Raw genomic sequence first — 27,146 nt, forward strand, 5'->3', positions numbered from 1 at the left:
TTACATACGCTGACAAGTGGGCAGTGCCCAGCGCAACAGGAGCACCAGAGCCCACGATGTGGAAGCAGAATGAGGTGTGGACTGAAATACAAACCCGAGCTACAAATAAGAATAACTATTTCTATAGTGCCTTTCATATACAAAATGTGGCTCAAAGTGCTTTCTGTAGGTTGTGAAGATGAAAAGTTGAATCAGATAAATAAGGATGAAGGTGTATGAAGGTAGTAGCAGAGGAGAGAATGAAGTCAAACTGATCACGCTGCACGTCCTCTGTGTGACACAGCAGCATCGAGAACCGTCTGCCAACATCTGGTTATTTGATATAGTGCCTTTCATGTCTGTCTGTCTGTCTGTCTCCTATATAATGACATTCTTGTTAATCTAAATTTTTAATCTTGCCTACTACGCCATCTATCTATCTACTTTATCCTTAATAAAATGCCATTCTTGCCTTCTATCTGTTTCTGTTTGTCTGTCTGTCTATCTATCTATCATATCTTTAATAAAATTCCTTTTTATCTAAAATTTTAAAATCTAAAAATTTTATCTTGCCTAGTACTCTATCTATCTATCTATCTATCTATCTATCTATCTATCTATCTATCTATCTATCTATCTATCTATCTATCTATCTATCTATCTATCTATCTATCTATCTATCTATCTATTATATAGTGCCTTTCATATCATCTGTTTCCCCTACAATCCATTAGGTAGGAGTTGTCTGTAGAGCTTAGAGACAGGATTGTGGTGAAGCTCAGATCTGGAAAAGGCTACAAACAATACTTGCAGCATTGAAGGTTCCCAAGAGCACAGTGGCCTCCATCATTCTTAAATGAAAGACGTTTGGAACGTCCATGACTTTTTGCATGGCTGGCTACCTGGCCAAACTTGGGTGAAGGGCCTGCTTAAGAAAGAAGTGACCAAGAACCCAATGGTCCCCCTGACTGAGCTGCAGAGAACCCATGTGGAGATAAGTGAAACTTCCAGATGGACAACCGTCACTTGGACATTCCACCCACCTTGGATTTATGACAGAGTGGCCAGACAGGAGCCTCTTCCCAGTAAGAGACCCACGGATGTGGCGTTTGCAAAAAGGCACCTAAAGGACTCTTAGACTTTGAGAAACGGGATTCTCTGGTCTGATAAAACCACAATTAGTGTCATCTCTGGAGGGAAACCAGGCACCGCTCTCATGACCTCCATAATGCCATCCCACAATGGTGGCAGCGTCAAGAATTAGGAAACTAGATGGGGTGGAGAGGAAGCTGAACAGAGCAACAGGCAGAGCTCCAGACAACCTTGGATGCCCCGGGACACCTCATGTAACTTGGGGTCATTGGGTATTTCGGGTCTTTCAACATCAGATTCCTTCTCTTAGGTGATCCCGCCGAGGTTGATCAGACCCCAGCTTTGTGCCCCAGCAGCATTCACCCATGGATCTGCCCTCTCGATCCACAGCCCCCTAGTGGCCTTCTCTGCAGCTTCAGTTGCGAGTCTAATGGCTCTTCTCTTCACCTTGCCAGTTATGCCCAGAATTGCAAATGCTTTAAAGAGTGAACGCCCTGCAAAACCCTGGCAGACTAACTTGACCGGTTCCCACCACGTAGGCCGGCCGCTCCTTTGGCCTGCTTTCTCTCGTCGGCCTCGTCCATTATGCTCTTTCCGTGGTACTGTCACCTCATAAACAGTTGCGTGGTGGATGTTGAAATTGACAAGCATGTTGGGCCACAGCCGTGTTGACGTCATTCGAGGCTGGCACCTTTCTCATCCTGCTCAAGTCCACCCCCATATGCCAGTCATTGGCAGGATCGAGGAGGCCAGCTTTTCATCCAGTTTGTGAGCAGGACTCCTCTGCGGCGCTCAGGAAGGTGGTTTTCTTTGGCTGACGGTGGTCCTTGGAGTTTTTTTTTTGGCTTGTCATCAATTGCTTTTAGGAAGACCTGATCCTGGTGCCAGCGATGGTGCCCATCTCCAAAGGGCCTTTGGGCAGCACTGAGGGCAGACATGGAGGTCATTGATGACTCAGACCAGGAACCTTCTGCAATGGTAGTCTGTGTGCTGGATATTAGCCCATGTGATCTTTCGCTAGATGAGAAACTTCTAGAAGACCAACCGTGAATCTGGCCTTGGTGCATGGAATCCTGGGTGATTCTCATCCCTTGCTTGAGGAACCCAAATTTACATCCGAGTTTGTAAAGCGCTACCTCGAGCAAGAAGAAGAAGAAGACGCTCGTCAGCGTTGAGCTGCAGAGACAGAACTGGGGGACGGACAAGACCCCCCGAGTGGGCCTAAGACACTTTGACAGGGTTAGGGTTAGGGTTAGGGCTCAGGCAAAGATTGGTCTGATTTTTTTCCTTTTTTATGGTTTGTTACTAAATTGTTTTATTTATTTTTATAAGTGTCTTCTCATTATGGAATGTCTCCGGTATAAATAGGGAAAGTAAATTAAAAAAGAAAGCACAATTGGCACTCAGACAGATTAAGAGAGCCGACTTTGCCCGATTGTTTTGAGTAAACCTCTCCTGTGGTCCTGCGTGTCGACATCTGAACAGCCCGCCCGCCGCCAGGCACCCACTAGGAAGTCCATCCTGCTCAAACTGACGTACAGCGGCTTCCTGTCAGCGTTAAGTCGCCGCGCCGCTCGGTGAGTTCAGGTTGGAAAAACCAAAAAGGAAAGCCGCTCCGCTCCATTCTGTGCGCTTTTGAAACGGGGGGCCGGAGTCGGATAGAAACGTCTTTGTGGGGAATTCCAACAATGTTGAAACTTGCTTCAATATTACTGGGATCGGCTTCCAGGGCTTGTGAGCCGTCGGGCCTCCTGCCAGCGAATAATCTGATATGAGAAAGGCAGGACCTCCATGAGAGGGTCGTGGGGCGGAAGGGAGTGAGATTTTGGAATCCTGCGCATTTATTCAACCTGTTTATAAAATGACTTCACGTTCAATAGTCAGCTTGATTTAGTGACGCCGTGAACTTCTCATTACAATACTTGGCAGGAGGACGGCTGGCGTGGCTCTTTATATGTGATGGGGAATTCTACTGTCAGTATTGACGATGATGGCACCGCACAGGGCGCCATATGAGCGTCAGTAATCCACAGCTCCTGTTATACTGGGCTCTATAAGGAAAAGGGCAGCACTTGGTATAAGTCGCCATCTGTGATTATTTACTTCCAGCTGGCAGCCCTGGATGGCAAGCCAGACCTTCACCTGGCACCCTGGCCCTCTCCACCTAATATAATCTGCCAGTGTGTGGCACAATGGACCAAATCTGCAGCACCTGGAGTCAAACTCCTAAAGACAAAGGGATAACGTGCAGTTTCCACACAGAGATTTGAATGGGCAGCACTGAGCACTGTGCCACCCTACAGCCAGACACGAGATCATACCCGACTGCCATTTTATAAATAGCACCTGCCCGTAGTGCTCAAGCTTTATTTTATATGCCATTTTTCTGAGTTGGTACCCAAGTTTTAATTTATACTGTGCCCTTCTATAGTCATAGCTATGATGATACCTGTGCATTATTTTATATAGTGCCTTTCAGTAGTGATCAGTGGGACGATTCCCAAGCTTTGTTTTGTATGGGCCTTTTTGTAGTGGTCAGTAACACGACTCCCCACATTTACTTTATATAGCGCCTTTCCGCTGTCATAGCTGAAACGATTCCCAAGCTTTGTTATGTATAGCGCCTTTCTGTAGTGATCAGTAATATGACTCCCCACATTTACTTTATATAGCGCCTTTCCGCTGAGATAATACCTTTGTGTAGTCATTTCTGACAGGACCCCCAAACTTTATTTATTTATTTTTTTAACAGCCCCTTTCTATGGTCATAGCTTAAACGATGTATAGCGCCTTTCTTTTGTCCTAGCTGACGTGATTCCCAAGCTTTATTTATTTATCTATTTATTTATTTTATAGCACCTTTCTCTAATGATAGGTGGGATGATACCCTGCAGGCCTTTACAGTAGTTGATGTTCACTCCCACCAGGGTGGTCCCTTTCCAAAGTGCACTCCCTTGTGCTGGCAGACCACCTAAAACCCCCCTAACTTTGAGTGGATTACCGCAGCTGCTGGTGCCATAATTTGCTGTCAGAGTTAATTAAGGACCAAAGTATCCATGGAATCTGACTGCCATTTGCATAAATAAAAAGAGCACATTTAGAGGGGTGTAATGCAATCCCACCAGTGCGAGCTCATGGGTGCCGACTGACGAGAGGACCATCCCATGGTGGCCTTGGGCTCCTTTTAGTCGCTCCTCTGTCGGCTGCATATTTCTGGTCAAAGGTGGCGCTGACTTGGCATGGCAACAGCACCATCGCCACTGGGGTGGCTCGAGTCTGACTGGGTGCTGTGGTGATTTCTTGGCGTTACGGCCCACCTTTTGTTTGCTACAATCAGAGAAGATCTTCGTCGTTTGATCTTCGCTCACCTCTTAGGAACAGAGGTCCAAACATTTAGTTTGTTGTTGAAATTTCTCAGTCAAGACCCCGTCGCCTCCATTGCTTTGTCTGCTGACACGTCTAGACGTTTGTGAGTGGCACCCGTCAAGGGGGCTTCAGTGTTGTTTGAGAGGCCAGCATCTGTGTGTTTAAAAATCTGAATACATACGAGACAAACGTGCAGGGGTCTGCAGTTCATGGCGGGTGTGTCTCATATCTCCACGCGGTGCTGTGCAAAAATGTTAGGCCCTTGTGAGGAGATGTGTCAATGACACACAGATGTGGCCAGGAATGGTTTGGGGGAATCAAGAAATCCGGGAAGCTCAATGAACTCGATATGCGTTGTGTGCCCACCCTTGGCCTTCTCTCGGGGTCCCCTGCTGTGAAGTTTCTGAGGTCCTCGCCTGCCCCTCTTGTCCACTGCAGAGTGCTGGCTGTCTGCCCCTGATCGAGCAAAGAGGAGGTAAAAAGAAAATGGTATTTGATTCCCATTGTGTCACCGTTTAAGAAGGGGTTTGGGAGGAGAGACCACGTCTCCTTTGGGTGTGTTCATCCCCCCCTTCACAGCACGAGTGGCAGAGATGTGAAGTGGTTGGTGACTGGAGCACAGGGGCGGTGGCACCTGGTGGGTAAGCCCCCTGGTCTAGAAGACGTCAAATAACCGTCAAAGGCAAAGATTTTGGTGGACTTTCTAAAGTACCTCAGATGTCTCCATGGCACCTGTCCTGTATACTGTGATCACCCAAGGCTCAAACAAAAATAAATTTTGGGGGTGCCAACCTGGTTGTCCCCATTTACTTATAAGTCCAAACAAAAACAACACTTGATGGTGTGAAAGGAAACAAAAAAACGATTGCCACCAGAATAATCTGCCAGGTATCCGTTAGAAAATCTGTCTGAAAGTCGTGGAGTTCCTTATCTCTGGTCACTCTGCATGGAAGTGTGGCCTCCTTCTGGGCCGTCGCGTTGTTATAGCAAAGGGACTAGAAGGGGTGGAGTCAGTTGCCCTCACTGGGTGGTTACTCTGTAATGTGGAGGAAGAGAAAGAGCAGACAGTGGGCAGCAGCGACCCCTCGCGGCCCAGGGTGGTATCGCATACCTGGGAACACTTTTGGTGGGTGATCCTCTGACAATACTTATATCACTGTAATGGCATTTATTATGGTGTGTGTGTGTGTGTAGACACCTAGAGGACCTTAACAGGCTGTGACCTCTGTCTTTTAGGAAAGAAAACCATTAAAAAGTCAAAGTCCTCAAATGACAGCCGAGGCAGAAGGAACGCCATTCAGCGGAACCACGACTACACTGTCGAGACCCTGGTGGTGGCCGACTCAGATATGGTGCGGTACCATGGAGCCGAAGCAGCCCAGAGGTTCCTCCTGACGGTCATGAACATGGTGAGTAGGATCAGGATAAGTGATGGGGGCAACCAGACTGATAAACCGCACCTCCTTGTCTTTTTAATTGCATTTCATTTACATTTACTCGTGGATCACTAATGTTTCAGGCTGGACCCCTCCGCACCCGTGGGCTTCTCTAAAAAATGACACCTGAGCAGATCAAGGCCTTTTATGACTTTTGACGTTTGCCTTCTTGACTTGTTCTCCTCTTTCCTGAGGTTTTGACTCTGTCACGATTTACTTTACCTTTTGTTTTCTCGTTGAGTTTGTCTATTTTTGCAATCCCATCGTTTTTTGCCGTGAGATCCTTCAGTATTCCAAACGTTTGCTCTGAACCCCTGGTGCCCGTTAGTCTCTGTCTGGTGATATAAATGGAGGGGACAACAACATAGAAGGTATAAAGTCTGGAGTGGAGTCCCCCTCAAAATGGAGCGTTCAGTTGAGTTGGAAGTACTCAGACCCCCCGTCGCTATCTGCACACTTCATTGTGTTGTAGATTTCATTGTAAATGGATGGATTTTCCATTTTTGCTCCTCAATCAACACTTGGTAACCCCTAATGACCAAGTGACAGCATGTCTTCAGAAAGGGTCACACATTTAGCCCAAGTCAAAACCTGAACTCTCTCATTCCTAAGAAGTATTCTGACCTGTAATTGTAGAAGCCCCTCAATACCAGCTTTGAGTCATCTTGGTAAGCATCTACAAGCTTTGGATTTGGGCGGTTTATGACGTTGTTTCTGGCCGATCTCCTCAAGCCCCATTAGATTGGGTGGGAAGCGTCTGGAAACTTCAATCTCCGGGTCTCTCCACATGTATTCTATGGTGTTCAAATTGGGGCTTTGGTTGGGCCACTCAAGGGCACTTGTCCTGAAGAGACTTTGGTCCGTTCAGCTTTCCCTTGACTCTGAGTCATCTTCCAATCCCTGAAGCTGTGACCATCATGCTTTTCACTGCTGGAATGGCATTGCACAGGTAATGATCAGTGCCTTGGTTTCCCTCCAGAGATGACACTAATGTTGGTTTCAACAGACCAGAGAATCCCATTTCCCAAATTCCGAGAGTCCTTTGGGTGCCTTTTTGCAAACTCCACGGGGGCTTGTATGTGTCTCTTACTGGGAAGAGGCTCCTGTCTGGCCACTCTGCCATAAACCCAAGATCGGTGACATGTCTAAGTGACGGTTGTCCATCTGGAAGTTTCGCTTATCTCCACACAGGTTCTCTGCAGTTCACTCAGAGTGACCATTGGGTTCTTGGTCACCTCTCTTATGGAGGCCCTTCACCCATACTTGACTAGGTAGCCAGTTATATGAAAAGTGGGCTTCCACGTGTCTTTTACTGAGTAAGTTGCTTTGATTTATCCACTTTGTCATTAAGCCCAGATCGGTGGAGTGTTTCAGTGATGGTTGTCCTTCTGGAAGTTTCTCCCATCACCACACAGGTTTTGTGGAGCTCAGCTAGAGTGACAATTCTATGGGGGGGTGACCCCACGCCTTGTAGAACTGAAAAGCAGAAAAACATGCAATAATTGCAAAGAACATCTCTTCAGGTGGGTGTTCCACAGTAAAATGACTTCAGAATGTCCGAACTCTCAGTTACTGTATATGTCCTTCTCAGTTGTGGGACCATCAATACACAAGTGTGTGCCTTTCCACTCAGTCCAATCAATTGAATTGACCACAGGTGGACTTCAAACAAGGTGTAGAAACATCTCAGTGGTGCCTGACCTCTCAGTTACTGTATATGTCCTTCTGGCTGGAAGAGGCGGGGCCAGGCAGATGGAAACCGGAAGTGACATCAGAGATGCTACAGCTGTCAATCCTCTGGTCGGCAGAGGGTGGAAGAGAACAGGCATTACAACACAGCGCCAACCGCTGGAACAGCGAGGAATTACAACCACTGAAGCCCTTAAGCTGTCCCCTATGTGCACGCGTGTGACAACATTTATGCAAAGTAAGCTGTAAAGCAAGAATTTCAATTGACTCGGCCATCTCTCTCACCATGGCCCTTCTTCTTTGATTAGAACAATTTGAAACAAGAACATGCCATTCATCCCTAAAAAACCTTGCTAGTCCTGTCCACGTAATTCTTCTACACTTATGTCAAGTCGAGTTTTGAAAGTCCCTACAGTCCAAAATGCTTGTTGAGTTTCCCTCTGTGACCAGCTCTTTTTTCCAAACATTTTCCATTTAAGGATTATGGAGGCCACTCTGCTCTTGGGAACCTTCAATGCTGCACACGTGTTCTTGTAGACCTCCCCAGGTCTCTGTGTCTCGACACAAAGCTGACTCTGAGCTCTGCAGGCACTTCCTTGGACCTCATGGTTTGGCTTTTGTTTAGCTGTGGGACCCTCAATACACAAGTGTGTGCCTTTCTACTCATTCCAATCAATTGAATTGACCACCAGTGGACTCCAAGCAAGGTGTAGAAACACTTCAGTGGTATGGCCTTCTGGTTGGAAGAGGCGGGGCCAGGCAGATGGAAACCGGAAGTGACATCAGAGATGTTCCAGCTGTCAATCATCTGGTCTGCAGAGGGTGGAAGAGAGCAGGCATTAGAACACAGCGCCAACCCTTGGAGCGGCGACGAATTACAGTCACCAGAGCCCTTAAACTGTCCCCTATGTGCACACGCATGTGACAACATTTATGCAAAGTAACCTGTAAAGCAAGAATTTCAGTTGGTTCGGTGGACTTCTGTTTTAGGAATGCAGTGCTCAGTTTGGCCATCTCTCTCACCACGGCCCTTCTCCTTTGATTAGAACAGTCTGGAATGAGAACATGCCATTCAGCCCTAACAAAGCTCACCGGTCCTATCCATTTAATTCTCCTACAATTAACGTCAAGTCGAGTTTGGAAAGTCCCTAAAGTCCAAAATGCTTGTTGAGTTTAATCAATACACAAGTGTGTGCCTTTCTACTCAGTCCAGCCAATTGAATTGACCACCGGTGGTCACCAGTGGTAGAAACATCTCGATGGTGATGCACCTGAGCCAAAGCACAGGGTCTGAATACTCGTGCCAATGCGAGATTTCAGTTTTTAATTTTTAATCCATTTACAATAAGGTCTAAACTCCTGTTTTCGCTTTGTTATTCGGTTGGGGGATACGAGAATTTTAACTCAAGGCTGCAACATAACAAAATGTGAGGGAAAGTGAAGGCGGCCACAGACTTTCTGAATTCCACAACATATAACTGGAGAAATCAAGCAAGCGAACCGATGGCCCTGTAAGTGTCCTCAGCTGCCCAGCCAGCATCCTGAGGACGGTGTCACCGGCTGCCACGTAAGACAAACGACTTCCTGGCCTTCAGACGTTTCACCTCAGATGGTTGGAAAGCCTACTTAAACACTCCAAAGTCATAAGTGATGGATTCCGGTTTCTTCTCTCCTAAGTGCTGCTTTGACACGAGGATCAGGACACAACATCCACTGCGTGTAGACGGAGACCCGGCGGATTACGCGTTCCTCGCTAATTCTTTATCTTTAAAGTCTCGTTTTCAGCTCGCCCTGTGTTTCTTTTGGCTGGCTGGTTAACTCCGATGGCTGGATAACGTCCTTGATTTTTTATTTTTTTCTGTCCTGGGCAGATTCTCGTTATTTCACACAAATCCTGCCAACTGATTAAACTTTTTTCCGTACTTTTGCTGTAAAAAGAGGGAATTCGGCCACAGAGTGTGCAAACACATTGAGGGGTTATCGAGAAGTCAGGGTGTGAAAAGCCGGAACGTTTATTTTGGCACGTGGTGGGTGCGCTTTTAAAAAGGGAACACCTCATTAGGGCAGAACTTCTACTGAGTCGGTCCCTTTTGCAGACACATTTTATTTATATATCAAAAAAAAAAGAAATATTTTTTTTTCTCTTTTGTAATTTGATAAACATAACACATTGTAAGAGATTAGACAGACCATGATAAAGAATTGGGGCAACCACCTGGTCACCCCCCCAAAGAACTGAAAAGCAGAAAAATAAGCAATAATTGCAAAAAATGACTATTCAGATGGGAGTTCCACAGTGAAGTGACTTCAGAATGCCTGAACTCCCAGTTATAAGTCCTTCCGGCTGGAAGAGGCGGGGCCTGGCAAATGGAACCCGGAAGTGACATCAGAGATGTTACAGGTGTCAATCATCTGGTCTGCAGAAGGTGGAAGAGAACAGGCATTAGGACACAGTGCCAACCCCTGGAGTGGAGAGGAATTACAGTCACCAGAGCCCTTAAGCTGTCCCCTATGTACATGCGTGTGACAACATTTATGCAAAGTAACCTGCAAACCAAGAATTTCAATTGGCTTGGTCACCTCTCTCACCACGGCCCTTCTACTTTGTTTAGAACAATCCAGAACAAGAACAGGCCATTCAGCCTTAACAAAGCTCACCAGTCCTATCCACTTACTTCTTCTACAACTGAAGTCAAGTCGAGTTTTGAAAGTCCCTAAAGTCCACAATGCTTGTTCAGTTTCCCTCTTTTTTCCAAATGTCTTCCATTTAAGGATTATGAAGGCCACTCTGCTCTTGGGAACCTTCAATGCTGCACACGTGTTCTTGTAGACCTCCCCAGGTCTCTGTGTCTCAACACAAAGCGGACTCTAAGCTCTACAGGCACTTCCTTGGACCTCATGGTTTGGTTTTTGCTCAGCTGTGGGACCATCAATACACAAGTGTGTGCCTTTCTACTCAGTCCAATCAATTGAATTGACCACCAAACAAGGTGTAGAAACATCTCAGCTGTATGTCCTTCCGGTTGGAAGAGGCGGGGCCAGGCGGATGGAAACCGGAAGTGACATCAGAGGTGTTCCAGCTGTCAGTCATCCAGTCTGCAGAGGGTATGAGATAACAGGCGTTAGGACACAGTGCCAACCCCTTGGAGTGGCGACAAATTACAGTCACCAAAGCCCTTAAGCTGTCCCCTATGTGCACACGCGTGTGACATTTATGCAAAGTAACCTGTAAACCAAGAATTTCATTTGGCTCGGTGGACTTCTGTTCTAGGAATGCGGTATTCAGTTGTACAGATTGGGTATTTCAAATCCAAAGTGCTTTGGGACCAGAAATATTTCAGATATTCAGATGATTTTGGATATTTTTTCAGACTTCAGACTACAGAAAAATTTGTATATCACGTTGCCGACAGCAAACAAGGAGTTGGGGATGGCAAGAAATGTCGGGGTACTACCCCGTTGAATTATACAGAAACTAAAATGGTGAAAGCAGGTTCTTAAGTGTGCAACTAAAACAACGCCGACTTGCAGGCTTCCTGTCTCTCTGGTATACACATCTCTCATTCTTAGCGGACTCGGGTCCTAGTCTGCTTTCCATGCCATCAGTTTATTTAGGGGCGGGGCTTGTTCCAAAAGTCACGGTCGGGTGGGAGGGCCCTCACTGGATGTCTCTCTGAGATGTGGACAAAGGAGAGGACACCGTTAGTGACAGCACCCCTCCCATTGTCCCAGATTGTTATTGCATACTGCGGTCGAGGTGGCACATGTGTGACAATACATAATGAGATATTCTGGGGACAAGTTGGGAAATGTAGCCAAATGACGACTCGCATGTATAATCATTCCCATCACCGAGCTGTTGCTAGAATGTGGTTTGATGTGACAAATGTATGACACCTGAAAAGTGATGAACATGATAGCCAGATGGTATTTCAGAGGGTTAATGCCGCGTATTCACACTTTAGTTTTGACAGTATGTGTTAGCTATTAGTTGTAATTTCCCAGAGAACTGACTGGTTGACAAGTCAGGAATATGGCTCTTCAGTCAGTGTTCGTAAGGTGTGGGTGCACATACATAAAACAATCCGTGTTTTTTTCCCCAACATAAAAAGGTAATGTGCAGCCATGACCGGTTCCTCTGACAAAATTGGAGCCGTTGACATTTCCATGAGGGCACCGAGCAGAAACGACTCTGCCTCTATTAACTGTAAGCACTAGCATCATAGCACAGTAACCTTGTCCCTCTTAGCATCTTCAAGTCCCAGTACCTGTTACGGTGGGGACGTCCCCCCCTTATGCCACCCATAGACATCTCTGGGAAGAGGGGAAGGTCCCCTGGGAAATTAGCTGTTGACAGTAAAGCCCCGGTCCCCCTAGGAGACTCACCATCAATAGTCATCTTTGGGTGTTTTCCCCTTGGATATTCGCCACCAGCAGTCATCCTGGGGAGGAGGGTGCCAACATTAAACCCCCAGTTCCCCCTTGGACATTAACCATCATTAGTCATCCCACTCCCATGTTGCCTACAATAAACCCCCGGTCCCCATAGGAGACTCGCCATTGATAGTCATCCCTGGGGGAGGTGGTGGTCCCCATGGAAATTAGCTGCCGACAGTAAACCCCTGGTCCACCCAGGAGACTCGCCATTGATAGTCCTCCCTGGGGGAAGTGGGGGTCCCAGGGGAGATTAGCTGCCGACAGTAAACCCCTGGTCCATCTTGGAGACTCACTATCATTTACCATCATTAGTCATCTCTGGGGGAGGTGGGGGTTCCCATGGAAATTAGCTGTCAACAGTAAACCCCTGGTCCACCCAGGAGACTCGCCATCGATAGTCCTCCCTGGGGGAAGTGGGGGTCCCAGGGGAGATTAGCTGCCAACAATAGACCCCCCTGCCCCCTTTGGAGACTCGCCATTGATAGTCATCCCTGGGAGTTTCCCTCAACAGTTGCAGCATAGCAATGCCAGTTGCTTAATCTGCTCGTGCCACCCCATCGTGAGGCACTTTGCCAACATTACGTGACCCTTTCCCATTGAATACAACTCTGCGTGACCCAAAAGTGGGCAACCCGTGATGTACCCATAGTTAACATGTTGGGCTACATTTAATTTTGCCCCACATAATCTTCCATTATCTAGGGGTGAAGAAAGCTTTCTAACATTTGTCCAAATTCTGCCCTTAAGAAGTTTCCCACCATGTCCTTGGTTGGAGAGAACTGCTTTCTAGGCTAAAGGAGCGTTGAAATGCAGAGTGCGTTATTTTGAACATTACAAACTCACAGGTGGAGGGTCTGCCCTTTCCGATTGAGATCGCATTATTATGGCGGCCCACAGTATTTTCAGTAATTGTGACTTTGAATCCCAAACTCTTTTCTTCCTTCAGGACTTTAATCTTCTTTGGGGGCTCAAGAGCAGCTGCTTCTGTGGCTTCCTCTCCAGGTGTCGGGCAAGCGACTCCAAGGCTTTGCTGCTGCTTTTCTTGTGAAATCCGATCTGTCGTGTTTTGAGATCGCCCGCTTTGTTTACCTGTCCGTGATGTGCTTTGAGCTGTGAGGCCTCAGCTGTTTCTTGTGGCTCGTTTTCACAGGTCTACAACATGTTCCACCACCAGAGCCTGGGCATCCGCGTCAACATCCGTGTGACCAAGCTGGTTCTTCTCCACAGCCGTCCAGTAAGTAAAAAAGAAAATTCAAGTTTCTAAAGTTGCTTGTGTCCAAACGCAGAAGCTTGGCCAGCTGTGTCGATTCCGGGCTCAAGAAGTTCACTTTTTATATCATTCATGTTCTGTCTCTCTCTGTCATGAAGGTCAGTGGGGGTACGCAGGTTAAAACTGCACCTCACAGCTCTGGGACACTTCCCTTACCCCTTATCTACACGGGGTTAGCACATTCTCTCCATTATCCTCTCGGATTCTCCATCAGGTGCTCTCGTTGATGTCATTGAAGCAACCTGAACATCTCCTTGAGATGAACAGCATATTTGGTTGAGTGGCAATTCTCACTTGGTACTTCAGGGACAGAGGGAAGCTGCCACTATGAATCTGACGGTCCAAGGCATGACAGAGAAAGAGTTTAGTCTGCTCAGTTAGGTGGCCATGTGAAGGGGACAAGTAGGGCCGAGGCCACTTGGAGTGGGTCACTTATTGCTCCAAAATGCGAGTAAAATCTTTGGTCTTGTTACATCATGGTAACTGACTATGAGGCCCCCTTGGGGGTATCTTTAAAAATAAGTGCCTTCCCAGATATGGCTCACTCCCAGGCAGCCTGACTACCTGCTCCAATGGCAGGCTTCGGCCTCCACTGGGACCAAAGGGCTTTGGCTTCAGCTGTTTAATAAATGGGCTGGGGGGGGCATTCTATCTATCTATCTATCTATCTATCTATCTATCTATCTATCTATCTATCTATCTATCTATCTATCTATCTATTATATAGTGCCTTTCATTATCTATCTATCTATCCATCTATCTATCTATCTATCTATCTAGTCCTTGTTCCTCCTGCTGCTCTTCCAAGCTTCTGAATTTCTAAAGCTTTGTATGTCTGATAACAATAAATAATTTAATAAAATGCCTTTCTTGTCAGTTTATCTAAATGTTCAATCTTGTCTACTACGCTATGTCTGTCTATCTGTCCCTTATATATTGCCTTTCAATTCTATCTGCCTAATCTGTATCCATATCCTAGGAGAAGATAAAGATTGGCCACCACGGAGAGCGGTCCTTAGAGAGTTTCTGCCAGTGGCAGTACGAGGAGTATGGAGGAGCCCGTTACCTTGGCAACAACCACGTGCCTGGTGGGAAGGATGACACCCCCCCTGTGGACGCCGCTGTTTTTGTGACGAGGTAATTCTCCGGTGCCCAAGTGGTTTTAAGTTTTGTTTTTGTAACCCAAGTCATCTAAATATTTGTTGGGTCCTTCCTAACAACTGAGGGCACAACTGCCGGTGTTTAACTTCATGAATGAACAGATGGAGAGGAAAAGAAAAGAAAAACAAACAAACAAACAAACTCCCAGAGACGACGGCCTAAAAAGACGTTCCTAGTAAAAGCCACCAAGTCGTGTAATTTACTGCCACTGCTCTGGTTAATCAGCCTTTCCTTAAATCGTGTCGGTAAACATTGAGATGTTGGCCTGCTTACTCGTCCACGTTTCTTACATTCACGACTTCACAATCCCCCTCAGTGCACGTGGGGCTTACGGGGGACGAGTCCTGCGGGCGTTCATTTTAACGTAGTGCCCATTCTCTTGACCTCTCTGACATATGACGCCCACTGCGTGTGTTTTTGCTTTATGCAGTTCCTCACCTTTGGTCCAATCTTAACAGACTGGGAGTTCGTCACACGTATCCCAGCTTGTCAGGCTGCTTTGGGAGACAACATTTTGACCCCGGGGGGTTACCTCTTGGTTGATGTGTTTCCTTTTCCCAACAGGGCGGGATGTTAATTAAGCCGTCCTAATATTATTAATTGAATTGTCTCGTGGAGGGCACACTTTAAGGATCGCCATTTTTAGTAGTGAGGTGGTTTTGACTTCTGTTAAAATAATATAACTTAATATGAAGCCCCCCTGGTCCGTCGGAATCAGATAAGACAGATTTGAGAATATTCATGTGGTTTAATCTGATGGTTTGACCTCAGAAGCATTGAGCCCAGCTCCAAACATGGCCCAGATGGGCACCGTGCCTGCTGACGCACTCGATGACACTAATTTAGAAGTTTGGGAGGAAACCCATAGGATGGTTGAGAAATCTCAGGTGGGGGACACAGGGCGGGCACAGGCCGACTCCACAGTGTGACGGGGCTGAGACGCCATGCCAATGAGTGCACGACCGTGGCGCTTGTCATTTCACATGTGAGCTCACGGTTGCAGGGTGTGCCAGTTGGGTAAATCCTTTCTGATGGCTGCGTCTCAAAAGTAAGCACCTTCATGACTGAGAGTGTTGCTCATCGGATCTTTTCTGTTAATCGTCTGCTCCCATGGCTCCTTCACTAAAACCCGTCAGGCCTGTGATCTCAGGGATAGCTGTGATCGTTGATTTCTGCCTGAGGTGTGATGGCTTGCTCACCTCTGCCCAACTGTCCTGGTCAAATTAGAGGACTTCACAGGGTGACAATTACAAAGCAGGTCCCAAAATGAAAGAGATGGCCCGTCCGTCTCCAAAGAGATAAGCCAGTGACGTGGATGTCTCCCCTGTAATTTACTGAGGCTTCGGTTTGGGGGTTATTTGGGTTTGACAGAAATAATTGCCAGCTTAAAGGAAACGCTCGGGTGGTCTTAGGGCAACGGTCACCAAAGGGGGCAGGACGTATGACCGCTGAGGTTGGGTCCAGGCAGTCCCTACAGTGTTGAAATGTGCTGACCGACTTACGTGATTTAAAAGGGCACGTGCTGAAGTCAGCCGGAAAGAGGGAAGCGGGCACCCAAATTACCCTCTGTGCCACATAATAATTGTTGCTGTGCCAAATGGCACATTCCATTAACTTACTTTGTCCATATTTGTTAATCCCGATTTGGGATTTTTTCATTCAAATGAATGTTTTGTGCCTGTGGTACATTTTATTTGTGGCAAAGGGGGCATGCAGGGCATGAATAGGGTAGAGGATAAGAGACACCCCCCCACCCCGACACTTGTCATTGTTATGATTTCAGCGCACAAAATGACCAAAGTGGTGCCAATACAACCCTCCACTAGCCTTCCTACCTACTCTGACGGCAGGCTTCGGCCTACGCCGGGCCCAAAGGGCTGTTTAAAACATACACGTACACCCACTGAGGAAATTCTTAGGACCACCGCACTAATCTAGGGGCCTCCATTTGCCCTCAAACACGCCTCAGTTCTTGTTGGCTTGGGTTCCACCAGATTTCCTTTGAGCTTCTCCTCCATGTCGACGTGATCTGCATCACCGAATTTCACGCCGTGGATCTCCAGTTCTATCACATTCCAAGGGTCTTCAATTGAGTGGCTGGCATGGCTACTGAAGAACACTCCACTCCTGGTCATGTTCATGAGACCAGTTTGGGACGAGTTCTACTCTGCATTATCATGGTGGACGTAGCCATTACCAGATGGGTAAGGTGCGGCCATGTTTGGATGGATGCGGACAGCAATAAGGCTTGGATAGGTCGTGGTATTCAAGTGATAATTGATTGGTATTAATGGACACCCATAGTGCACCAAGAAAACATCCCCCCCCTTCCAGGGCACCACCATGCCAATTGTTGAGAGACAAGCAGCGTATCTAACGATTATGGTGAGAATCACAAGACCCCAGAAGACTGGAGGAGATCAGGAGTCGAAGCAAACAAGAAGTCCGAAAGCACGAAACCAGCCGAGCACTTGGACCTCCTTAGAAGTCGTAAACTAACCTCCTGTGGCCGGGTGTGGGAATGACGGGTCGTGCAAATGATACACATTGGGACACCAAACAGGTTGTCCCATGTAATCGAGCAAAGTCCAACAAAATTGTTTGTACGAGTAGCGCTTGGGTGAAACGATAAACAGAGAGTATTCGGCTCTAAGATGCTGAATTTGGGGTCTTCTCTCTGGAGCTCCACCCAGTCGGTCGCTCTGATTACAAAAGACCCCTCCTTTCTGGGTGGCCTAGCAGACAAACCTGGAAGGGGCAGAGCTGGGTGGAGTTTCCCAGAGCTGTGGAGGACAGAAGGAGAGGAGAATGTCAGTGACAGCGCCCCCTCTCGGCCCGGTGGGTTATCACATACCCCGTCAAGAAGTCCTCCGACGAGCACGTGTGACGCTACCGTTAACAAGAACTCAAATGCGGAGTGCGCACCGGTGGATAGCAAGCACACTTTAAAATCTTCATGTCTTACAGGTAACGTGTGTGACGTCATGGCCGCCATGATTGATTGGGGTCACATGACGCATCCCGAACGCATCATAAAAACAAGAAGGTGTAACAAGAAGCAGAAACAAAGATGGAGGGTTGGAGCACTGAATGGCGATCAAATGTCTTTACAGATGGGAGTCTCGGGCCAGACTGGCAGACAGATGGCGGCAGTGCCAGGTTATGATGAGGCAGAAAGGGATGGGTACAGGCGCCTCACACCCGAAAGTGACAGTTGTTGGCTCAGGATTCTCTGGATCTATAGAGAGAAGGAGAGAAGAGCCGTCAGGAAGGAGCGCCATCCAATGACTCGGGGTGGAATTGCAAGTCGACAAGTCCTGAAGTTGTCTGCCCGGCAGCGATAATTGAAATAAACCGCCCATAAAAATCAAAAAGTTAAAAAGTGATTGGATAATGAAAATGAAACCTGACTTCCGACAAACTTCTTGTCGTTTCGGATGTCGGTTTGTGCCTGTGGACTTACATCTGTGCCATTGGTGGTGCCCTCTTTGCCAGGCACACATACGGTTGCATTTCTTTGTTTGATCATCTCTCCAGTCTATCTGAACTGTAGATGCTGAAGACTAACTGGGTAGCCCTGGGCAGCAGGCCTGATCCAATTCTGGATGGGATGCCAGCTAAACCCCCTCTGTGGTGATCCATTTGCAATGCAAAATGTCACCGAGAATACATTGAATGCTTTTTCCTGCCAGTTAGTTGGCACAGGCATCCGAAAGCTGGCAGTCATCCCAAACTGTCATCTTGTAGGACTGACTCGTGTGACTTAGTGGAGCCCACAGATGAGCTTTTGGTTGATGTCGGAGTGTTGGAGGGGGACAAGGGGCGGATTAGGAAGTGCAGAAGAGCCGCCGAGGGACGTCTTTAATGACTTCCACTGGGACTGTTGTTTAGGGAAATACAAATTGATTCCATCTTTTTGACTATCATAAACATATTAAAGCTTGGTTAAAGATCACATTCCATCCCTGGGGTAAATAAGCTCATTTGTGCGGAATCAACAAGAAGGAGTGGCGTCTCTGCAAGTCAAGTATTACACGCTCACGCTGCCTGGGCCTCCCCAGGGATCATGCTGATGGCGCGCTTCCACTTCTTATTAATTTGATTCTGTCAGCCAAGCCAATGGCAGTTTATTTAACTAAGTCTTTTTTTATTTATTCCCTTTTTTTGTTCTTGGCTCTGAAGCGAGAGTTAATTGGCAGCGTGGAAAGTGTCCCCATGATGAAAGGGGGGCTGCCATTCACGGCCATGGGAATGATGGCAAGATGTCCACTGAAGAGTGCCCCTGGTGCCTGGTGACCCTCCAAGTGTAGTGAGAAGGTGCTTGATGGCCTTTAATAAATGTAGTCTATAATACCTGTTTAACTGAGTCAAACGTTTAACACATGTTGATGTTGGGGGAACAAGTTCTAAAAATCCTGCACTACAGTCAGAATTTATTTTAACTCAGGTGGGAAATAGCTGGCTGTCCGCCTTAATAAAAGGACAATTGCCTGCGTGTCTGTCTGTCCATCCAGTTGCTATGTTTCTTTCATTCCAACATATGGTGCATCACAACTGTTTTCAGTAATACAATGGAATGCATTTGTCATTCCAACTGATGGCGCATCACAACCGTTTCTAGTAATAAAATAAATTGCATTGGGATTGGCTCCAGCAGACCCCCGTGACCCTGTGTTCGGATTCAGTGGGTTGGAAAATGGATGGATGGATGGTCATTCCAACAGATGGCGTATCACAAACATTAACACTACTTTTATGAAGCCCATCTCAAATGGCATATAACAGTGACATCCATTGCATTTGGCATTCCAGCAGATGGCGCATCGCAAACATTTGTAGTAATGAATTTTAGTTCTATAAATATTTGTAATGCACCATCTGTTGGAATGAATTATTGCTACATGCATTACAAAATATACATTAACACTGTGGTTATTTAGATTTCAGCCCATCTTTCATAGGTAGCCCAGCTAATCACTGAATCCACTGCATCCACTGAACAGGATCATCTCCAGGCAGAGGAGTACCTTCAGTGACAGACTTTTGTCACCGTCCTGCTCCACTGACAGACTGAGGAGATCGTTCCTCCCCCACACTATGCGACTCTTCAATTCCACCCGGGGGAGTAAATGCGAACATTAATTTTATTTAAATTCTTTTCATTTTTATTACTATTTAATTTAATGTTGTTTCTTTGTATCAGTATACTGCTGCTGGATTATGTGAATTTCCCCTTGGGATTAATAAAGTATCTATCTATCTATCTATCTATCTATCTATCTATCTATCTATCTATCTATCTATCTAATCAGTTTTTAAACCAGCTTAATCTGGTTCAGGATGGCGCGTACTCTTGAATTATTTCTATTAATTTTTAATGCTTTTAATCCAGTTTAAAATGCTTGCATACATCTATCAAATCTAGGATGGTGGGCAACTCCTGAATTATTCCTATTCATTATTGGTGCTTCTAATCCAGTCCAGGATGCTGGGGTGCTGTGTTCACATGTACTGTATGTGTTAATAACTGAACATGGCTACTGTAGTTAAAGATGGTGGGCTACTCGAACTGTATTTATTAATTATTAACACTTCTAATGCAGTTCAGAATGCCTCGATGCTCTCTTCACATATATGTTGTATTAAAATGAGTACAGTCAGCACAATGAGTTGGGCACCATGCCAATGAAAGCCATTTATCAAAAATACAAACAAAAGGAAAAAAAAGCACAAATAAGGGTGCAAATCATTGGCATGGCCGTGAAACGAGTGGTCTTGAAAATTAGTGCTTCTGAGCAGGAGCTCCGTTTCCCTGAGTCACCACTCCAAACTGAACGCCCACTTCTGGTAGCCATCGTGCATTTACTGGGATTTCCCAGAAGGGTCGGAGCTTCTGTACAGGTATGGGGGGCCTGTGAGGGTACCTTGCAATGGGCCGGCATGTCCTCTGACCTGAGCCTGATGCTGTAGGGAGAGGCTTTGGCTTCCACAACAAGTGGCATCAGCAGATGGGTTATGAGACCCTGTAGGCATCCCAAATGGAGGGTCCTACTCCTAAATGCTTTACCTTCAATCTGTTCTCTCCCTTGTTTGCTTATTCATGTCAGTTCATCTTATAATAAATTTCAGGGCTGATACAATATGTGCCAGGGTGGCTTATGAACGGCATATTTTTGATGTTGGTTCACCTCACCTTAATGCTTATCTTTATATTTGGCATTTCCTTTCCTTTCCTTCCTCAGGACAGACTTCTGCGTTCACAAAGATGAGCCATGTGATACAGTGGGTAAGTGCTGTCATTGTCTGACTCTGTCCTCATGTGGGTGACCTGCCAGCTGGACGTGTCCTGGGCAAAAACTTGCCCACTAAAAGGGTGGCATGAGAATTAGAGGTGGCGTGGGAAACGGCGTAAAATCTGGAAAGGAGAGTGTGAAATGCGAAAGAATCAGAGATTATGTCTGGTGTCGGATAAAGGACACGTGCAATAGCATTGTGCATGGGGTGACATTAAAGGACAGCCACTATCTCTGTGGATGGGGCATTGCTCATTGAATATGTAGCTGGAAGATTAAACTCTGTGTGGGGGGCATTAACGGGGCCATTAATATCAATCTATGTGGTATATAGCATCTGGATTTAATATAACACTTTGTACAAGGGATCAGTCTATTATATAGCGCCTTTCATTCTCTATCTATCTATCTATCCTATATAATACCTTCTTGCTAATCCATCTCAATTTTTAATCTTGCCTACTACACCATCTATCTATTTATCTATCTATCCATCCATCCATTCTATCCTGTCCTGTCATATCCTTTCCTCTCCTACCTTATCCAATGCATTTCTTGTTAATCTATTTAAATTTTTATTCCTGCCTTCTATCTATCTATCTATCTATCTATCTATCTATCTATCTATCTATCTATCTATCTATCTATCTATCTATCTATCTATCTATCTATCTATCTATCTATCTATCTATCATGTGGTAACTTTCTGGTGCCAGTGTAGATCACAAGTAAGCAAGCAAACACTTCATTTCCACAATTCCTTATTATTCTTATTTTGTTTTATATTTGGTGTCTATGGGCTTTTCTGACCCAACCTTTCAAGGTTCAGAAAGCGCTGTATATGCTGCTGTAAAATACATACATACTGTGGATTCTGAAAGTATGGAGACCCCTTCACTTCCTGCACTCTTTATTGTGTTGTAGATTTCATTGTAAATGGCTACATTTGCCATTTTTACCCATCAGTCTGCACTCAATAACCCACAATGACAAAGTGAAGATACCTTTTCAGACAGGTTAGCAAATTTATTAGACATCAGAATCCTCCCATTTTTCTTTAATCCACCCAAACCTGTGACTGAACGACACAAACGGATTCTTCCTAACATTGACACACACGTCTTTCTCAGACCCACTTAATCCAATTAGGCCTCGGGTGGGTGCAGGACACGAACCCTCACTGGATGGGACGCCAAGTCAGCTAGAGGGCTCACCCAGTACCCTCTCACAGGGCCAATTAAGAAAAGCCCATCCAGATGTGGGGAGAACACAGAAGCGCCACACCATCGAGCCCTTCAGCACTGCATGACCGAGCTCTCCTCGCTTTCAAAGAAGCTTTTCCATTTCAGATTATGTAATCTTGGAAGGCGTCCATTGCCATCTGTGATTTATTTTGCTGGAGCTCCTAAGAATAGGCTGGAGATCATTTCTTTAACCACAAAATATACAGCTGTTGCCTCAAGTCCATTCTCAGCCATATAAACAGCTAATTTACAGGCAGGTTGATGCCTACTCGCTTGTAATTTTGTGCTTTTTATTTTTTTTCTCTCGTGTGCCGAATATTTTGGTTGGGATTTCTCTGAAAGGGCTTGGCCGAGTTTGGGTCAGACTGGCATCGCTCAAAAAGCAGAGATGTTCCAAAAAAAAAAAAAAAAAGATGTATTTAAGATGGACCGGAAAGATGTTAGATTTAAGGTGGAATTTTCTAAATGCCTGTAGTCATTATTAGGTTATTATTAGGCTTTGTGTTTCAAAAACTCTCTTTATTACTCCAGTCTGTGATCGAGCGACGTGTGGTCCTGCACAGAAAATGTAATATTTATAAAATAACCAGCTGGAGCCAATCCTGGCAAACGTTTGCCGTGAGGCAGGAACAATCCGTAGGTGGGACACCAGCACAGCACAGAGTAAACGCACACACACACACATTGACCAATTAAGCATGACCAGTGAGGGTGTAATGGAGCAAGATGTAAAGGACAGGACGATATGGAAAAAGATGATCCACTATGGCCACCCCTAATGAGAGCAGCTGACAGAAGAAGAAGAAGAAGAATTAAGGTTAGGTTAACCTGCATGTCTTTGGTCTAAGGTGTAGGTGATGGAATAGAAATCTGCTGGGGGTCTCTCCCTACAGGTTCAGATCCTAACAAAACTGGGTGCCACTTTTGACAAACCACTCCGAAAAAACTAAGATAGTTTCAGCAGACACAGGAACATTTCAAGGGGAGCGTGGTCCATTTAAGATGGCATCCAAATCTGCTGTTCTTAGGGGGGTGATACCCAGCGTTAGGCATTTTACTGCACACCCTTAGAATTGAGCAGATTCAGGAAATGTCTCCAGTAGCAGAAGAAACTGCTCGAGTGGTCCTCCTGGAGGGGGGGAAACCTTAACAACAGAAAACAGTCCATCCAGTCTTAGGATAAGATGGGACTCCATTTTAGATGCTTAGTAGGTGGGCCAATGGGAGAATACGTCTTAGATTGTTCACCTGGCCTAACAGACAGCAAATTATCGGCATACAAGTCCTGTAACCAATTCAAGGCACAGCAACAGGAAATTAGGAGCCCTGCGAGATCCTCTTACCTTCTCATGGTGTGGAGTGGATAGTTGGTCGATGCATTTATTAGAAAAATCGATGAGATACAAAAGCCCTAAAATGGCAATGTGGAACTTAGACGCAAGAAGGTTACAACTCCAGGACCAAAGCCAATGTCGAAGCCAGCAGAATCAAAGGGAAGCATGAAACATGAGGTTCAGTCCAACCCACATCTCTATGGCCTAATCCAATCTCAAGACTTCAAGGCCATAAGGGTGAGTCTGGAACAGGAGGTTCTATCCAACCATACATGTTTCCATGACCAAGTCCATTCTCAAGCCCTCAAAGAGAAAAGGACATCTCTATGGCCTAGCCCAATCTCAAGACCACAAGGCCAAAAGGTACATGAAGTTCAATCTAACCATGCATGTGTCAATGGCCTTTCCAAATCTCAAGGCCAAAAAGGAAGCCTGGAACATTTGGTCCAATCCAACCACATCTCTATGTCCTAATCCAATCTCAAGCCTTCAAGGCCAAAATGGTGAGTCAGGAACATGAAATTCAATCCAACTACATCTCCACGGTGTAGCTCAATCTCAACACCTCAAGGCCAAGAGGTACATGAGGTTCAATCCAACCCACATCCCCATGGCCTAGTCCAGTCTCAAGCCTTCAGGGCCAAAATGGTGAATCTGGAACTTCTGTTTCAATCCTACCACATCATCATGGCCGAGCCCAATCTCAAGACCACAAGGCCAAAAGGTATTTGAGGCTAAATCCAACCATTTCTCCATGGCCTAGCCGAGTCTCAAGCCCTCAAGGAGAAAATGGGAATCTGGAGCATGAGGAGCAATCCAAGCATGTTTTTGTGGCCAAGCCCTCATGGAGAAAAGGCCATTTCTATGGCCTAGCCCAATCTCAAGACCACAAGGCCAAAAGGTACATGAGGTTCAGTCCAACCACATCTCTATGGCCTAGTCAAGTATCAAGGCCAAAAAGGAAGCCTGGAACATGAGGTTCAACTCAACCCACATGTCCATGGACTACTCCAGTTTCAAGCCTGCAAGGAGAAAAGGGGAACCTGGAGCATGAGGTTCAATCCAACCACATCTCCATGGCCTAGTTCAGTCTCAAGGCTAAAACAGGGAATCTGGAGCATGAGGTTCAATCCAAGCATGTTTCCATGGCCAAGCCCAATCTCAAGCCCTCAAGGACAAAACGGGTGTCTGAGGCATGAGAGCCATATGAGCCATTAACTCTGAGGTTCTTTCTGCAGTCATTACTAAGATATGGCCTGCACAAAAGCCATTAATCTCATCTTAATGGCCCTAATTGGAGACAGGAGTCCAACACTAAGTAGACTCATTTTAAGAAGAAGCCGCCCCAACAATACAGGACCACAATACCAGCATAGAAATGGAGGGTGGCTCCGATGTTGGAAGGACCAGGGCCTTCCACTTCTCTCAGGTTGCACCGTGCATTCTGGAGAACCAGTAGGGACCTGGTCAATCCCAGTTACCTAACCTGCATGTCTTTGGACTGCGGGAGGAAACCTAACAAAGACCTGCACGTGGAGCTCCCAGACAGAACGTTATTTAAACCCATGTAATCCAATTCAGCCTCAGGTGAATGACTGACTGACTTGCAACGCTTTGCCACACCTCGGGTGCCAGGATGAAGAAGAATGTCTTATAATTTATAACTTTATTTTCTTTAATAGGACACACTTCAGCTTAATTTCCTTGATCCTCTTTCTGTGCTCCCAGAAACCTTATGGGTAAAAAAACGTCCTGCAGAAACTCACAATCGGACAATTCATATTCCTAAGTTTGCTGAAGAGGTCATTAATATATCATTGATATTAAGGAGGGCAGCATGGTGGCACAGTAGTTTAAATCCCATCCCTGGTCCAGGTCACCCTTAGTCTGGAGTTAGCATGTTCTCCCTGTGTCCATGTTGGCTTTCCTCCTACACCACCAAAGACCAGGCAGATTAAATTCATTGGCACTTCTTATTTGGCCCCAGGTTGGATGTGTGCCCAGCAGTTGACTGGCATTCTGCCCAGGGCTGCCTGGCTGCCAGTGCTGCTTCCCGTGGGTCTGTTATTACTTCATAGAAGAGTGAGAAGGAATCGGTGCTGCCCCACTCATATCCTCAAGAGTCCTGGCTTCAAATCCTAGTTTGGGTACCATCTGTGTGGAGTTTGCATGAACTACTGGGTCGGGTGGGCTTTTTTTTTTTTTGCCAGCTTGAGTTGAGAAAACGTGTGTGTGTGGTAAATCCTGCAATGCCCTGCTACCCCATCCAGAGTTGGCCACCACATTGTCCTCTGTACCCTCTGGATAGGTTGCCACCTTACTGCTCCCCTAAACTACATGGCAACCACCATGAGGGTTGAGCCTGTCCCTGCAATTCGGAGTACAAGACAGAATCCCACCCTGGATGGGGATGCCAATTCATCTAAGAGCACCCTCAGTCCATTACCCCAAAGTCTCTTTTACCTTTCAATGCACATTGTAGGCCAGTGGGAATCAAGCCCCCTCCAGACACAAGGAAAACAATCCACACTGCGCCTGATCAGGTGCCAATTCGGACTCATTAGAAGGAGAGTCTAAAGGGTTAAAAAGCACAAAACGCACAGCCTCGCTAAAATAAATAAAAGATTATTAGACATTTACAATGTGGTAAAACAGCAGCCAGCGGTCTCTAGGGGCTTCCTAACCCACCACTGAGTGCACTGCTGGCGCTGCCGCCATGCTGGCTTTATATGTGCAAGCTCTGTGCAGGATCAGGATGCAATTATTACCAGCTGTGCAGACAAACAAATGTGCTGCCCCCCGGTATGGCTGGACACATAAATGTAGTGAAACCCCTCCAGTACTGGAGAGTTACTCATCTGCTTTGCTGTCTGTGCCCCCTGTAATGACAGGGTCTATGGCCCCTAACCTTGTCAGTGTATCCAACCTGTAATGATCGAATCTGCTGCCCCCTAGCTGCCTCTGACCATCAGTGCACTCTATAGTGCCCGCTTCCTCCTTAGTTACCCATCTGCTTTGCTGTCTGTGCCCCCTGTAATGTTCTGTCAGTCTAACCAGCTGGCCATGATAGGCCCTACTGCCCCCTAGAGGCCTGTGCCTGGCTATGTCCACTATGGCTATCTTTACCTTCTTTCATGCCCTGGTGGGTCCCTTAATCTGTCTTGTGCTTCGCTGCTGTGACTTTTCTCCTGGCATCCCCTTGCCAGCTGGGCATCCCTTCACGGTGTATTTATTATTTTTTTTCTGTTGAAACGAATCCAATTGGAAAATGTTCCTCGTAACTGCCAAGTTCTGTTTTGGGTCACAGCTCTCTCTTGATGAACAACTGGTTTTTGGTTGTTCGCCCCCCCACCCAAGGCAATCACTGTGATGAAAACCTTTCTGAAGCCAGTGGAAACGCTGCCCGTTAAGAGCCTTGTGTGTTCTGGTGTCCCGCTTAACTAAAAAGTAAATGTACCAGAATGATTGAAGCACCCGAGCCTCGTGCTGAAGTAATAAGGCCGTCAGATGAACGCTGCAGATGTGCGCCGCGCTTCGGATTAGCAAATGAATGCCATATGTTATTCTGAAGAATCGGCTCTTAAACTCCGTGCCGCTCTCTTCTCCGGTTTAGTCCACGTTATAAACGGTCCTTGTGACAAAAACCTATAAATCACCTCAGTGAAAGGCGCTACATAAAGTAAAGATCGATCGACACCGACGTATCCGTTAAATGTGCAGGGCTGTCAGCTTTTAAAGGACGGAGTGTTTTGCATTTGGGTTTGTGGCGTCATGCTTGGCACCTCTTGAGACAACTGAGGCACCCTGGACATTGAATGACACTGTCCACCGAAGTCGTTAGAATA

The 27,146-nt window shown here is 46.3% G+C and overlaps 1 protein-coding gene across 2 annotated transcripts in view; it reads left to right on the forward strand.

Annotated features, from left to right (window-relative positions):
- The window catches only part of adamts17 (ADAM metallopeptidase with thrombospondin type 1 motif, 17), a 176,769-nt gene that overhangs the window by 14,541 nt on the left and 135,082 nt on the right, over positions 1–27,146 (forward strand). For both annotated transcript variants that reach the window (XM_039772720.1, XM_039772721.1), the window contains exons 4-7: positions 5,674–5,846; positions 13,150–13,233; positions 14,249–14,406; positions 20,673–20,716. In XM_039772720.1, the coding sequence (XP_039628654.1) occupies positions 5,674–5,846; positions 13,150–13,233; positions 14,249–14,406; positions 20,673–20,716 (459 nt within the window). The remainder of the gene's footprint in view (positions 1–5,673; positions 5,847–13,149; positions 13,234–14,248; positions 14,407–20,672; positions 20,717–27,146) is intronic.

This window comes from Polypterus senegalus, chromosome 12, assembly GCF_016835505.1.
Source record: "Polypterus senegalus isolate Bchr_013 chromosome 12, ASM1683550v1, whole genome shotgun sequence".
Classification (NCBI taxonomy): Eukaryota; Metazoa; Chordata; class Cladistia; order Polypteriformes; family Polypteridae; genus Polypterus; species Polypterus senegalus.